General features: G+C 42.1%; 1 protein-coding gene across 2 annotated transcripts; it reads left to right on the top strand.

Annotated features, from left to right (window-relative positions):
* The first annotated feature begins 2,132 nt into the window (after nt 1–2,132).
* LOC311107958 (START domain-containing protein 10-like) lies at nt 2,133–8,956 on the top strand. 2 transcript variants are annotated; one of them, XM_084150584.1, is made up of 7 exons: nt 2,133–2,348; nt 2,464–2,672; nt 3,091–3,238; nt 3,694–3,797; nt 4,173–4,290; nt 4,438–4,490; nt 7,569–8,956. In XM_084150584.1, exons 2-7 carry the CDS (start codon nt 2,487–2,489, stop codon nt 7,782–7,784), a joined length of 825 nt encoding a protein of 274 aa, XP_084006710.1. In that variant the 5' UTR covers nt 2,133–2,348; nt 2,464–2,486; the 3' UTR covers nt 7,785–8,956. The 2 variants fall into 2 exon arrangements, with proteins under 2 accessions (XP_084006710.1, XP_084006711.1); XM_084150585.1 differs by having other exon boundaries at nt 2,133–2,344.
* The last annotated feature ends 4,921 nt before the right edge of the window (nt 8,957–13,877 follow it).

Consider the following 13,877-nt stretch of genomic DNA (forward strand, 5'->3'; position numbering starts at 1 on the left):
TTGGATAAAAGCGTCTGCTAAATGGCATTTAAACACTACTCAAAAAAGGGAACACTTAAACAACACAATGTAACTCCAAGTCAATCACACTTCTGTGAAATCAAACTGTCCACTTAGGAAGCAACACTGATTGACAATACATTTCACATGCTGTTGTGCAAATGGAATAGACAACAGGTGGAAATTATAGGCAATTAGCAAGACACCCCCAATAAAGAAGTGGTTCTGCAGGTGGTGACCACAGACCACTTCTCAGTTCCTATGCTTCCTGGCTGATGTTTTGGTCACTTGAATGCTGGCGGTGCTTTCACTCTAGTGGTAGCATGAGACGGAGTCTACAACCCACACAAGTGGCTCAGGTAGTGCAGCTCATCCAGGATGGCACATCAATGCGAGCTGTGGCAAGAAGGTTTGCTGTGTCTGTCAGCGTAGTGTCCAGAGCATGGAGGCGTTACCAGGAGACAGGCCAGTACATCAGGAGACGTGGAGGAGGCCGTAGGAGGGCAACAACCCAACAGCAGGACCGCTACCTCCGCCTTTGTGCAAGGAGGAGCAGGAGGAGCACTGCCAGAGCCCTGCAAAATGACCTCCAGCAGGCCACAAATGTGCATGTGTCTGCTCAAACGGTCAGAAACAGACTCCATGAGGGTGGTATGAGGGCCCGACGTCCACAGGTGGGGGTTGTGCTTACAGCCAACACCGTGCAGGACGTTTGGCATTTGCCAGAGAACACCAAGATTGGCAAATTCTCCACTGGCGCCCTGTGCTCTTCACAGATGAAAGCAGGTTCACACTGAGCACGTGACAGATGTGACAGAGTCTGGAGACGCCGTGGAGAACGTTCTGCTGCCTGCAACATCCTCCAGCATGACCGGTTTGGCGGTGGGTCAGTCATGGTGTGGGGTGGCATTTCTTTGGGGGGCCGCACAGCCCTCCATGTGCTCGCCAGAGGTAGCCTGACTGCCATTAGGTACCGAGATGAGATCCTCAGACCCCTTGTGAGACCATATGCTGGTGCGGTTGGCCCTGGGTTCCTCCTTATGCAAGACAATGCTAGACCTCATGTGGCTGGAGTGTGTCAGCAGTTCCTGCAAGAGGAAGGCATTGATGCTATGGACTGGCCCGCCCGTTCCCCAGACCTGAATCCAATTGAGCACATCTGGGACATCATGTCTCGCTCCATCCACCAACACCAAGTTGCACCACAGACTGTCCAGGAGTTGGCGGATGCTTTAGTCCAGGTCTCTGGAGGAGATCCCTCAGGAGACCATCCGCCACCTCATCAGGAGCATGCCCAGGCGTTGTAGGAAGGTCATACAGGCACGTGGAGGCCACACACACTACTGAGCCTCATTTTGACTTGTTTTAAGGACATTACATCAAAGTTCGATCAGCCTGTAGTGTGGTTTTCCACTTTAATTTTGAGGGTGACTCCAAATCCAGACCTCCATGGGTTGATACATTTGATTTCCATTGATAATTTTTGTGTGATTTTGTTGTCAGCACATTCAACTATGTAAAGAAAAAGTATTTAATAAGATTATTTCATTCATTCAGATCTAGGATGTGTTGTTTAAGTGTTCCCTTTATTTTTTTGAGCAGTGTATTATATTATTATAACTGTGACCTTAATTGCCTACCATCTGTTAGTGTCTTCACGACCATTCCACAGGTGCATGTTCATTAATTGTTTATGGTTCATTGAACAAGCATGGGAAACAGTGTTTAAACCCTTTACAATGAAGATCTGTGAAGTTATTTGGATTTTCACAAATTATCTTTGAAATACAGGGTCCTGAAAAAGGGACGTTTCTTTTTTTGCTGAGTTTATATTATCTTGTAATTTATATTTAACCTCTCTTTCATCCATTTCATATTGTATTGCAGGTCAAATGTTATTAGCCCTAATGAATGGAATGTTGCCTAATGTGTCAGTGAATGTAACCAACGGGCCAGTTTCTGTGCCACGAGGGCAAACATTTTTTGTTGTTGCATAAGATATTGTGCATTTAGACTTCGAGAGTGACTTTTTTGCCAAACAAAACTCTACTCATGACTTTATATTGTTTGCTGAAAGGGGCGTGGCCATGTTGGGAGGGGTGTAAAACTGCAGGTAAAGAACACCCTGCCCTGGACTTTATGTACGAAACACACATAGGGTGGCTAACATTAACATTATTCCCAATGTCAGCCAGCACAAGCGAGGAGTAGTTGGTCTCGACCACTCATTGCAAACCTAGGTGTGTGGAGCGCGGACTAGATTTTTCTAGATCACCTTTGTACACCTATGCGAATTCCGGAAACAGTGGCGTGAGGAGCTGTTCTGCGTTAGGCTGGAAACTGGGTAGGTAAGGAATCCAACACAAAAATCCAGGCCAACATCAATTCAGTGACTTTACTTGTAGCATTTCGATTTTTCTTTTGTTGTTCGTTAAGTAGGCTACCGCTTTTTCATTCATTCAGAAACATTTATTTTTGGATAAATTATGTCTCGAGTTCTTTTGGGAATTATACCAGACGAGGCAGTCTTCGCAGACTTTAGAAGCCAAGCCTTGTCAACGGACAACTGGTACAGCAAATATGACAAGAACGGAATGGAGGTCTGGGTCGAGGTGGCCCCTGTAACATCCCCTCAAGGAAACAAAAACGTCCCAAAAGTTCACAAGATAAAGGTAAGGACACCTTGGCTTGACTCACCTGGTGTTTTGATACACTGTCTGTACTAAAACTAACAGTATGAAGTCATGGTCATGGATCAGTCGAGTTGTTTGACTAAAATATGTTTTTATTTTCAGTCAATTTAAACTTTAAATTATTTTTAAAAAAATAGGGGCCTGCTGTAGTCCCTTGGAGACAGCATGACAGTTTTTCTGTTACACATCTGATTTTCCACCACAACCCTTTTGTTTTTGTGTGGCAACATTGTCACAAGAGCATCTAGGGCGTGTTTCCAACTTTCCATGACCATTGGTTTATCTGGTATCATGTTTTATTATAGTGAATACTCAATAGATAAGAGCAGATCTAGAGATGGAATTAATTTGTTATTTTACTCCAATAATCAATTTACTTTTGCTGTTTGTATTTCAGTGCAGAATGACCATAAAAGATGTGTCGGCCGCCACGATGTACGACGTCCTTCATGATGGACAGTATCGCAAGAAGTGGGACCCCTCCATGTTGGAGAGCTTTGACATTGCCCGTCTCTCACCTAATGCCGATATGGGTTACTACTCATGTGAGTTCCTCTTATCTGCTAGAGTTAAGCGTGCTGTTCCACATTCCTCTCTGTTGTTTTGTCTCTTCTCTCAGTGCAAGAACCTTATGGGTCAACTTTACTAACGATTGACTTTAAACCACAGGTTCAAACATGACATGACCACAGGTGAAAATGTGCAGTAAATCTGGTATAAAATCTCTTATTAACATTCAGTCCACTTTCCCCTTCCTTTAAGGAATCCCTTCCTCCATGGTACCCCTTCACAGTGTCTTCAGCTCAGACAAGGCATGAGTGACCTGTTTTGCAGACTGTATTTAGTCAACATGAGAGTCCAGTTGCTGCCTCTGTTGATCCTCTGAATCTTTGGCTACCCTGACATTGAGAGGCGGGGGGGGGGGGGGGGGGGGGGTGTTTGTAAGTGAGAAATCTTTCCTCAAGTTGTTTTACATTTGTTGTCCTGTTGTTGTTTTCAGGGATGTGTCCGAAGCCACTGAAGAACAGAGATGTGGTGACGCTGCGTTCGTGGCAGGTGACGGACGACGAGTATGTGATCATTAACTACTCAGTCAAACACCCAGTATGTACGCCATGCACCTCCACCTCCTCTGTCTGTGGACTTTGGCTCTTCGCAACCATCCAGTACATGCATCAGTCTGTCTGCAGTTACTAGTAGTTACTGAATGTTACATCAGTGTACATATATGAGGACAATAGCTGACATTGACCATAGGAATGGTAGAGCAGAGACACATTGCAATAAAAACATAATTTCTCTATCCACATTAAAACCACATCATCATGTATAAAGTGTTTCTCTCTCAATATTTGCCTGGAACAGTATGGACGCAGCATATTACAAGGTTGTAACATTCATTTGTTTCTTGTCATTCACGTGGCTTCAGAGTATGCAAGTGATAACTTCTCCGCTGATTTGGTTATTATTTCTTCACAGAAATATCCTCCTAAAAAGGACCTTGTGAGAGCCATCTCCCTCCTGACTGGCTACCTGGTGAAGGCCACAGGACCCAATAGCTGCTCCTTTACCTACCTCTCACAGGCTGACCCCAAAGGTGAGACCCACCTTCCACTGACCTTTTTCAGATCCTATGCTTCAGTTGTCTTTTCTTTGTTGAAAGATATTTGATACAGAGTATGTTATACTACAGGTATGAAGAGTTGCAGTGATTATTGATTATTTGGATTATTCTGTATTTCAGGTTCTCTTCCAAAGTGGGTGGTGAACAAAGCATCTCAGGTTCTGGCTCCCAGGGTACGTGAATAACCTCAGACAACATTGTTATTCATCTCCCTTCGGCTAAAATCTTTAGCTTCTTTGTGTTTGACGACAGAGTTATAACTCGTTTTTAATTTGGCTCCAAAGCAACAGTCAGCCAATACATGAGTGTGTCTTAGAGCTACAGTGGTAATTATTGTCCTTGAACTAGATAGTAAAAGTGCACGATCGAAGCACAGCGAATGTGGGTTTCAAGTCTCCTTAAATGACAATAGTAACCATAGAAACACACTGGAAGGTCCTGCTCAGCTTTTTGACAATGTAGTCTCTCAGGTAGAGCAACTGACTCTCACCGGCACTGTAGAACTAGTTTTCCTGGTTTCATAGCATGTGCAGCGTGAAACTGTGTAGGGCAAGGTGTATCTTTGTGTGCGAAGCCAAGATTGTGTGTGTGGCTCATAGCTGTGATTGAATGCAAACCTTGACCTACTGATTAATGATCAACAGCTGGCTGCTCTTCAAAAAGTCCCTTTGAATAGCACCCCACTTAAGCGCATTTTAATATAATTACATTATATAAGTTAGTAAAACACAAATTATGTACATGAAGTTGAAAGTATTCACAACCCTTGACTTTTTCCACATTTTGTTGTGTTCCAGCCTGAATTCAAAATTGATTTTCTTTTACACATTTACACACAATAACCCATAATGACAAAGTGAAAACATGTTTTTAGAAACTTTTGCACATTTATTGAAAGTTAAATACAGAAATATAATTTACATAAGTATTCACACCCCTGAGTTAATACTTTGTAGAAGCACCTTTGGCAGCAATTACAGCTCTGTCTTTCTGGGTAAATCTCTAAGAGCTTTCCACACCTGGATTACGTAACATTTGCCCATTATTCTTTCCCGAATTCTTCAAGCTCTGTCAAATTGGAACCAAATTGAATCAGGTTTTCCTCTAGGATTTTTCCTGTGCTTAGCTCCATTCCATTTATTTTTTTTGTCCTGAAAAACTCCCCAGTCCTTAACAATTACAAGCACACCCATAACATGAGGCAGCCACCACTATGCTTAAAAATATGGAGAGTGGTACTCAGTATGGTGTTGTATTGGATTTGCCCCAAACATAACACGTTGTATTCAGGACAAAAAGTGAATTGCTTTGCCACATTTTTGTCAGTACTACTTTAGTGTCTTTTTGCAAACAGGATGAATGTTTTGTAAGATTTGTATTCTGTACAGGCTTCCTTCTTTTCTTTTCCTTCAATTAGGTTAGTATTGTGGAGTAAATACAATGTTGTTGATCCATCCTCAGTTTTCTCCTGTCACGGCCATAACTGTTTTAAAGTCACCATTGGCCTCATGGTGAAGTCCCTGAGCGGTTTCCTTCCTCTCCGGCAACTCCGTTAGGAAGGATGCCTGTAGCTTTGTAGTGACTGGGTGTATTTGTACACCTTTCAAAGTGTAATTAATAACTTCACCATGCTCAAAGGGATATTCTATGTCTGCTTTTTTTTTTTTAAACCCATCTACCAATAGGTGCCCTTCTTTGCGAGGCATCGGAAAACCTTCCTAGTCTTTGTGGTTGAATCTGTGTTTGAAATTCACAGCTCGACTGAGGGACCTTACAGATAATTGTGTGTGTGGGGTACAGAGATGAGGTAGTCATTCAAAAATCATATTAAACACTATTATTGCTCACAGAGTGAGTCCATGCAACTTATTCAGTGGTGGAAAAAGTACCCAATTGTCATACTTGAGTAAAAGTAAAGATACCTTAATAGAAAATGACTCAAGTAAAAGTGAAAGTCACCCAGTAAAATACTACTTGAGTAAAAGTCTAAATGTATCTGGTTTTAAATATACTTAAGTATCTAAAGTAAATGTAATTACGAAAATACACTTAAGTATTGAAAGTAAAAGTATAAATAAGTTCAAATTACTTATATTAAGCAAACCAGATGGCACAGTTTTCTTGTTTTTTTTATTTACGGATAGCCAGGGGCACACCAACACATTTAGACATAATTTACAAATGAAGCATTTGTGTTTAGTGAGTCCGCCAGATCAGAGGCAGTAGGGATGACCAGGGATGAACTGGACCATTTTCCTGTCCTGCTACGCATTCAAAATGTAACAAGTACTTTTGGCTGTCAGGGAAAATGTATGGAGTAAAAAGTACATTATTTTCTTTAGGAATGTAATTAAATAAAAGTAAGTTGTCAAAAAATATAAATAGTAAAGTACAGATACCCCCCCCCCAAAATACTTAAGTAGTACTTTAAAGTATGTTTACTAAAGTACTTTACTCCTGAACTTATTTAGGCTTACCATAACAAAGGGGTTGAATACTTATTGATTCATGACATTTCAGCTTTTCAGTTATAATCAATTTGTTAAAGAAAATCTAAAAACATAATTCCACTTTGACATTGTGGTATTGTGTGTAGGCCAGCACAACAGCCTGAATACTTTCTGGGGTGTGAATACTTTCTGAAGGCACTGTGTATACAAAACAGTAAGAACACCTGCTCTTTCCATGACATAGACTGACCAGGTGAAAGCTATTATCCTTTATTGATGTCACTTGTTAAATCCACTTCAATCAGTGTAGATGAAGGGGAGACAGGTTAAAGAAGGATTTTTAAGACTTGAGACAATTGAGCCATGGATTGTGTGTGTGTGCCATTCAGAGGGTGAATGGGCAAGAAAAAATATTTAAGTGCCTTTGAACGGGTTATGGTAGTAGGTGCCAGGAGCACCGGTTTGTGTCAAGAACTGCAATGCTGCTGGGTTTTTCACGCTCAACAGTTTCCCAGGTGTATCAAGAATGGTCCACCACCCAAAGGACATCCAGACAACTTTACACAACTGTGGTAAGCATTGGAGTCAACATGGGCCAGCATCCCTGTGGAACGCTTTCGACACCTTGTAGAGGGGGGGTGCAACTCAATATTAGGAAGGTGTTGTTAATGTTTTGTACACTCACTGTACATGTATATGCCTCTGGGCAGAACTGTCAAAAAGTGCAGTAAATGAAGGGAATGGGAAAAACTAGGCTGGGGCTCAGCTCTATGTCTCTGACGCCCTCCTCTCTCCCTGCAGGTGCTGAAGTGTGTGCACAAGGCTGGCCAGAGCTACCCAGAGTGGAAGAAGCAGAACTCTCCGGATCAGAAGCCCTGGTTGTACCCAGAGCAGAGCACCCTGCCCATGATGGACCCATCTGAGCTGGCCATCCAGCGGGCGGACTCTCTGGAGAACGTTGACGAGAGCACCCAGCTGGACATTCAGGAGAGCGACAAGGCAGAGGATAGCAGCTGAGCACATCTGTCAGAGGGGATGAAACTGAGCCAAGAGAGGACGGATGGACATGCTCACGCAGACCTCAAGACTCAAGTCTTCGGCACTTGATCTCAATCTTTAAAGTCTCCGATCTACCCCCAATTTATGTTGTATTTATCCAGTTTTTGTCTTTACGGATGATCGAGATAATTAACTGTTTACATCTGTTTGGTCTTATGAAGCGGAACATCATACCAACGAGTGGCAATTCTGGTTCATCCACTCCACTTGAACTGAACTGATAATGATTTGCCAACTAACTGTGCCAACTCCAGACAGTGCACTGGCAGAAGAAGTGTTTGATAGTAGGACCTGGTTGTTGATTGTTACATGCAGCTACTTTTAGAAACACCAGCAGCATCAGCTCTTTTTATATTATCAGCCAAGCTTTATAGTCTGATACAATTTCATATTAAGTTTGGAATAATTCAGAACAAAGTTGAAGAATAGCCAGGATTGGCTGTTTTGATATCCTGAGTATAAATGAAAGTCAAGAGGGTTTTTTGTATGTTCTGTTTAAAAAAAAAAAAAACATTTTATGGGAAACGTATTTATTGAGCTACATTGTATAGACTTGACTATTCTCCTGATTAACATGCACATGGTAGCCAAGAGTATGGTTCACCCTCCACATGGATAGACAGAGTGCCTTGTCATTCTGTGGGTTCTCATATCGATATTTATTGAAATGTTGTGCAATCTGGGAGGGCGTCAATGGAGTTAATACCATTGCTAGTTATGTATGCCTTGGTGGTTATGTATGCCTTGGTGGTTATGTATGCCTTGGTGGTTATGTATGCCTTGGTGGTTATGTATACCTTGGTCTTACTGTAGGCACTGAATAAAGGATCCAATGGTGACTTCATTCAATGGAAATCTTTTGAGTAATATCACACTTAGTATTTTATCAAATGAGTTATTAATTTAAGTGAATTGTACGATAGATTTTTGTGTTATTACCTGAAGATTGGAATTGCCGTCAGAGATCTTACACTTTAAAGGGGTATTTATTTTCATAAAACTACTTTCAAATAATGTCATGACAGATCAAGCTAGGATCTTGAAGTTAGCCTTGCAAACTGAGCTGTTGAACCCGACTTTGAAGACATGATTGTATTTTAAAAATATATATATAAATCTCAAGATATGGTTCACGTGTACGTGTGTAATTACTTTGATTTGCTTTGTCAGTCAGGATGTCTTTATGGTGAGTCAGTCAACAAACTCAAAGTGGAACAATTAGTTAATCTACTGTAGTGTCACTGGAGCAAAATAAGGCCTGTTTTTCTAAGGGGAGGGTTGGTGTTATCAGTGCAACTGCATGTGTAGAATGGTCTGATTAGCCTACATGTTGAGTCGGCTTCTGTACCCATGTAGTAATGATTCTTTCATTGAAGAAAGCATATCAAATAAGGTTACTGGGAAACTTGAGAAGATTGATTACTGGGAAGATAAAGAGATTAAATGTTATTTTTATTTAGTGTTCTACAAGACCATGATCTATGAAGTGGGTCAGGACAGAAAGAGTATCCTGACTCCATCTTTACAGTCATTAATGGACACAACAGTGATTTAGAGTCACTATCCCATCTATTTCAGACACGTTAAAACAGATTTGGAACACATTCCATGGTGACATTTTATAAGCGAGGGACCATGAACTGTGGCACAGAACACAAAATGTGATTTTGTTTCATGTAGTGAGCTTCATACAAGGCAGTTGCTGTCGCCATAGTTGAATGAGGGATGTTGGCACCTTAATAGTCGACCGGTTATGTGAAATATAATTTAAGGTAGTTAATAACTAATAATTAGTAGTCTGTGAAAAAATGCCTGCATCTTAGATAACCTCTAAACATTTCATATTACATTTCCTAAATATTATACACAGTATGAAGGCATTATCAGGTCCTTAGTGCATTATATTGCAAATGTTTTTATTGGTTTTTAAAAGTAGACAGAGAACATAATTTACAGTAACAGAACATATACAGCAACAGGTTACATTGATACTATCCTATGCAACAGCTGTCGGACAGTAAAAAAAATATACTATATAAGTAAGTATATGGATGTAAATATAAATAATACATTAAAAAAAGGATATGGGGGGGTTGCAGAGGCTACATTAAGTTCTCAGTAGCTCAAAGTAGTCGCGAAATGGCTGCCAGACCTTATAAAACTTTTGAGAGGAGCCACGGGTGGAATATTTTAGCTTCTCAAGTTTAAGATGGGCCATTACATCCCTAACCCAGTGAGATACTCCGCCAACCCAGTTTCAGATGGGCCATAACATTCCTACCCCAGTTTAACATGGGCCATAACATCCCTAACCCAGTTTCAGATGGGCCATAACATCCCTAACCCAGTTTCAGGTGGGCCATAACATCCCTAACCCAGTTTCAGATGGGCCATAACATCCCTAATCCAGTTTCAGATGGGCCATAACATCCCTAACCCAGTTTCAGATGGGCCATAACATCCCTAACCCAGTTTCAGATGGGCCATAACATCCCTAACCCAGTTTCAGATGGGCCATAACATCCCTAACCCAGTTTCAGATGGGCCATAACATCCCTAACCCAGTTTCAGATGGGCCATAACATCCCTAACCCAGTTTCAGATGGGCCATAACATCCCTAACCCAGTGTAAGAGGGGCCATAACATCCCTAACCCAGTGTAAGAGGGGCCATAACATCCCTAACCCAGTGTAAGAGGGGCCATAACATCCCTAACCCAGTGTAAGAGGGGCCATAACATCCCTAACCCAGTGTAAGAGGGGCCATAACATCCCTAACCCAGTGTAAGAGGGGCCATAACATCCCTAACCCAGTGTAAGAGGGGCCATAACATCCCTAACCCAGTGTAAGAGGGGCCATAACACCCCTAACCCAGTCATGTGATGGCAGTGTATCTGACTTCCACTCAAAATGAAGTGGGCGGGCCAGAAGGCTATGGCCTCTGCTTGGGTGTTACAGAAAGTAAGTAAATAGCGACAGAGGGATCTGGGGCAATTTCCTTATTGCATATACAGAGAAAGTCTCAAAGATAAAGGACCAGAATGGAACTAGCGTCGGCATGACCAGTGCATATGATACAGAATGCCTGATGGCATCTAGAGCAGTTTGGGTCTATATCGGGATACAATCTGGCAAGTCTACTCCTGCAAAAGTGTAGGCGATTAAATACTTTAAAACTGTAGTAACCCATGTCTCATGCAGATAGATAAATGTATCCTGTCAATTGCAGAATGCCAGGTGATATCGGAGATCTCGCTTCCAAACTCTTCCTCCTATGAATGCTTTACATGGTCAAGTGGGGCATGCAATATTCTGAATAATGTCATACAGCATCAAAATGTGTCCCTTTACATAGGGATCCAGGTTCAAACATTCATCAAGCCAGCTAGTGGGTGGGAGAGATGGGAAAGAGGGGAACATCTTTTTTGTAAAGTTGTGAATCTGCAGGTACCTGAAGAAGTGTGTCTGGGGTATACTGTGCACTCTAACTAGATGTTCAAAGGGGATAAATACACAGTCATGGAAAAGGTATTTTACACTCTTCAATCCTTTCTGAAACCATGGCTGGAAGGCTGTGTCTATGAAGGAGGGCGTGAAGAGTGGGTTGGAAATAAAAGGCATGGATGAGATAGCTTGTCTATATCCAAAGTGGATCCTAAACTGAAACCATATCCTGAGTGAGCTTTTCACAATAGGGTTGTTTGAGTGATATTGTTTGCTCAATGGTAGGGGGGGAACAGACTAAGGAAACTGGGGATGATGTTTGACATGAGTGCTTTTCCATAAGGGACCACACCAGTCCTTCCCCTTTAAGAATGTAGCGACCCGAAAGGTTATCTTGTGAATATTGGCAGCCCAGTAGTAATGGAGGAAATTGGGTAGGGCAAGACGCCCCTCTCCTTTCTGTCTTTCCAAAAACGCTTTATGCAACTGTGTAATCTTTTTATTCCAAATGAAAGTAGATCACAGGTTGTTGGTGGCACCTTAATTGGGAAGGACGGGCTTGTGGTAATGGCTGGAGCGGAATTAGTGGAATGGTATCAAATACATCAAACATATGGTTTCCAGGTGTTTGATGCTATTCCATACGCTCCGTTCCAACTATTATTATGAGCTGTCCTCCCCTCAGCAGCCTCCACTGAAGTAGATACTGTATATGTCTATCCAGTTCTTAAAAAAAATATTTTGCTATAAAAGATGGGAATTGTTTGAAACAGATACGGGAATCTTGGCATGATGACCATCTTGACCGAGTTGACTCTGCCAGCGAGTGATATAGGGAGTGTCTGCCAGCGAGTGATATAGGGAGTGTCTGCCAGCGAGTGATATAGGGAGTGTCTGCCAGCGAGTGATATAGGGAGTGTCTGCCAGCGAGTGATATAGGGAGTGTCTGCCAGCGAGTGATATAGGGAGTGTCTGCCAGCGAGTGATATAGGGAGTGTCTGCCAGCGAGTGATATAGGGAGTGTCTGCCAGCGATTAAGGTCCTGCTTAGCCTTCGCCAAGGCTGGCTTGAAATTAAAATTGAACAGGTCTTTGAATTTCCGAGTCCCACAGACCCCTAAATAAGTATTGGGAGCTACCGTGAAAGGAAATCAATTCAAAGATAGATCTATTGCTTGCTTATCAATCGGAAAGAGTACGCTTTTTGTGAAGTTGATTTTGTAACATGAAACATTGCCAAATCTGGAGATTCTATCGAGAGTGATTGGGTTAGAAGTGATGGGGTCTGTGATACACAGTAGGAGGTCGTCAGCATACAGAGACAGTTTGTGGACCTGCCCTCCTCAACTTATACCCGTCATCCCTGCACTGCCTCTCAGGGAGATGACTATGGGTTTGATGGCTATATCAAATAGGAGAGGACTCAGCGAACAGCCCTGCCGATTTCCTCTATGCGGGGAGAAATATTGTGAAAGGGTGCTGTTAGTACGAACAGATGCTTGAGGAGCTGAATACAGGGCCTTTATCCACGAGACAAAAGTAGGGTCAAATCCAAATCTTTCAAGTGCAGTAAGAAGGTATTCAAATTCAATACGGTCAAAGGCCTTCTGAGCATCCAGAGAGATCAGTGCTTCTGGAGTGGGGGAAGAATTTGGTGAGTAAAGAATATTGAATAAGCGCCGTAGGTTACCGAATGAATGTCTGCCCGTGATAAAGCCTCTCTGATCGGGTTGTATTATTGTAGGCATAACCGCTTCTAATCGGATAGCCAGAGCCTTAGTAAATATCTTATGGTCACAGCAAAGCAGGCTAACAGGGTCTTTCCCCTTTTTCAGGAGGACTGATATTACAGCATAGACGTCACATAATAAGTGTGTCAGCTTAGAAGATAATCTTTTGTAAAACTCAATTGGGTAACCATCGGGACCCGGGGCCTTACCGCCTTTCATTGATTTTATTGCCCGGTCAATCTTTGCTACAGAGTAGGGCTTCTCAAGATCTGATCCAGAGCTAGTGCAGGAATCAAAAGGTTGTACAAACAAATGTGTGTGGTTAGAGAGCTATCATTTGCTTCTGATGAGTAAAGGTCCTCGTAGAAATCTTTATATTGACAATTAATACACTTTTGGTCTGAGGTGGTCACACCTGCTGAGGTTGTGATTTCAGGTATTAGGCCAGAAGCTGCCGATTGCCTCAGTTGATAGCAAAGAAGTTTACTGGCCGGTTCTCCATATTCACATTGTTTTCGTCTGGATTTTAAGTGGAGGTCCTCTGCTAAACCGGTCGAAAGAGTATCAAATTCAGTCTGTAATGTGATTCTCTCCTTATAGAGGTCTGCAGATGGTGTGGTTGATTGCTTCTGATCAATGTCCTTTATAAGGTTAGTCAATTCTGTAAGACACGCCTACCTCCTCTTATTCACGCCGGCATTATATGATATGATCTGGCCATGTAGGTATGCTTTCAGCGCTTCACATAGGGTGCACATACTTGTCTCAAGGAAAAAATCTATTTGGCCCGATATCCGTGTTCAATTCTTCCGTGACGTGGATTGAGTCACCAAGTGCGTTGTGGGAGAATGTTATCAGGAAAACACAATACCATTACC

Source organism: Coregonus lavaretus (assembly GCF_964263955.1).
Source record: "Coregonus lavaretus genome assembly, chromosome: 32".
In the NCBI taxonomy this organism is placed as follows: Eukaryota; Metazoa; Chordata; class Actinopteri; order Salmoniformes; family Salmonidae; genus Coregonus; species Coregonus lavaretus.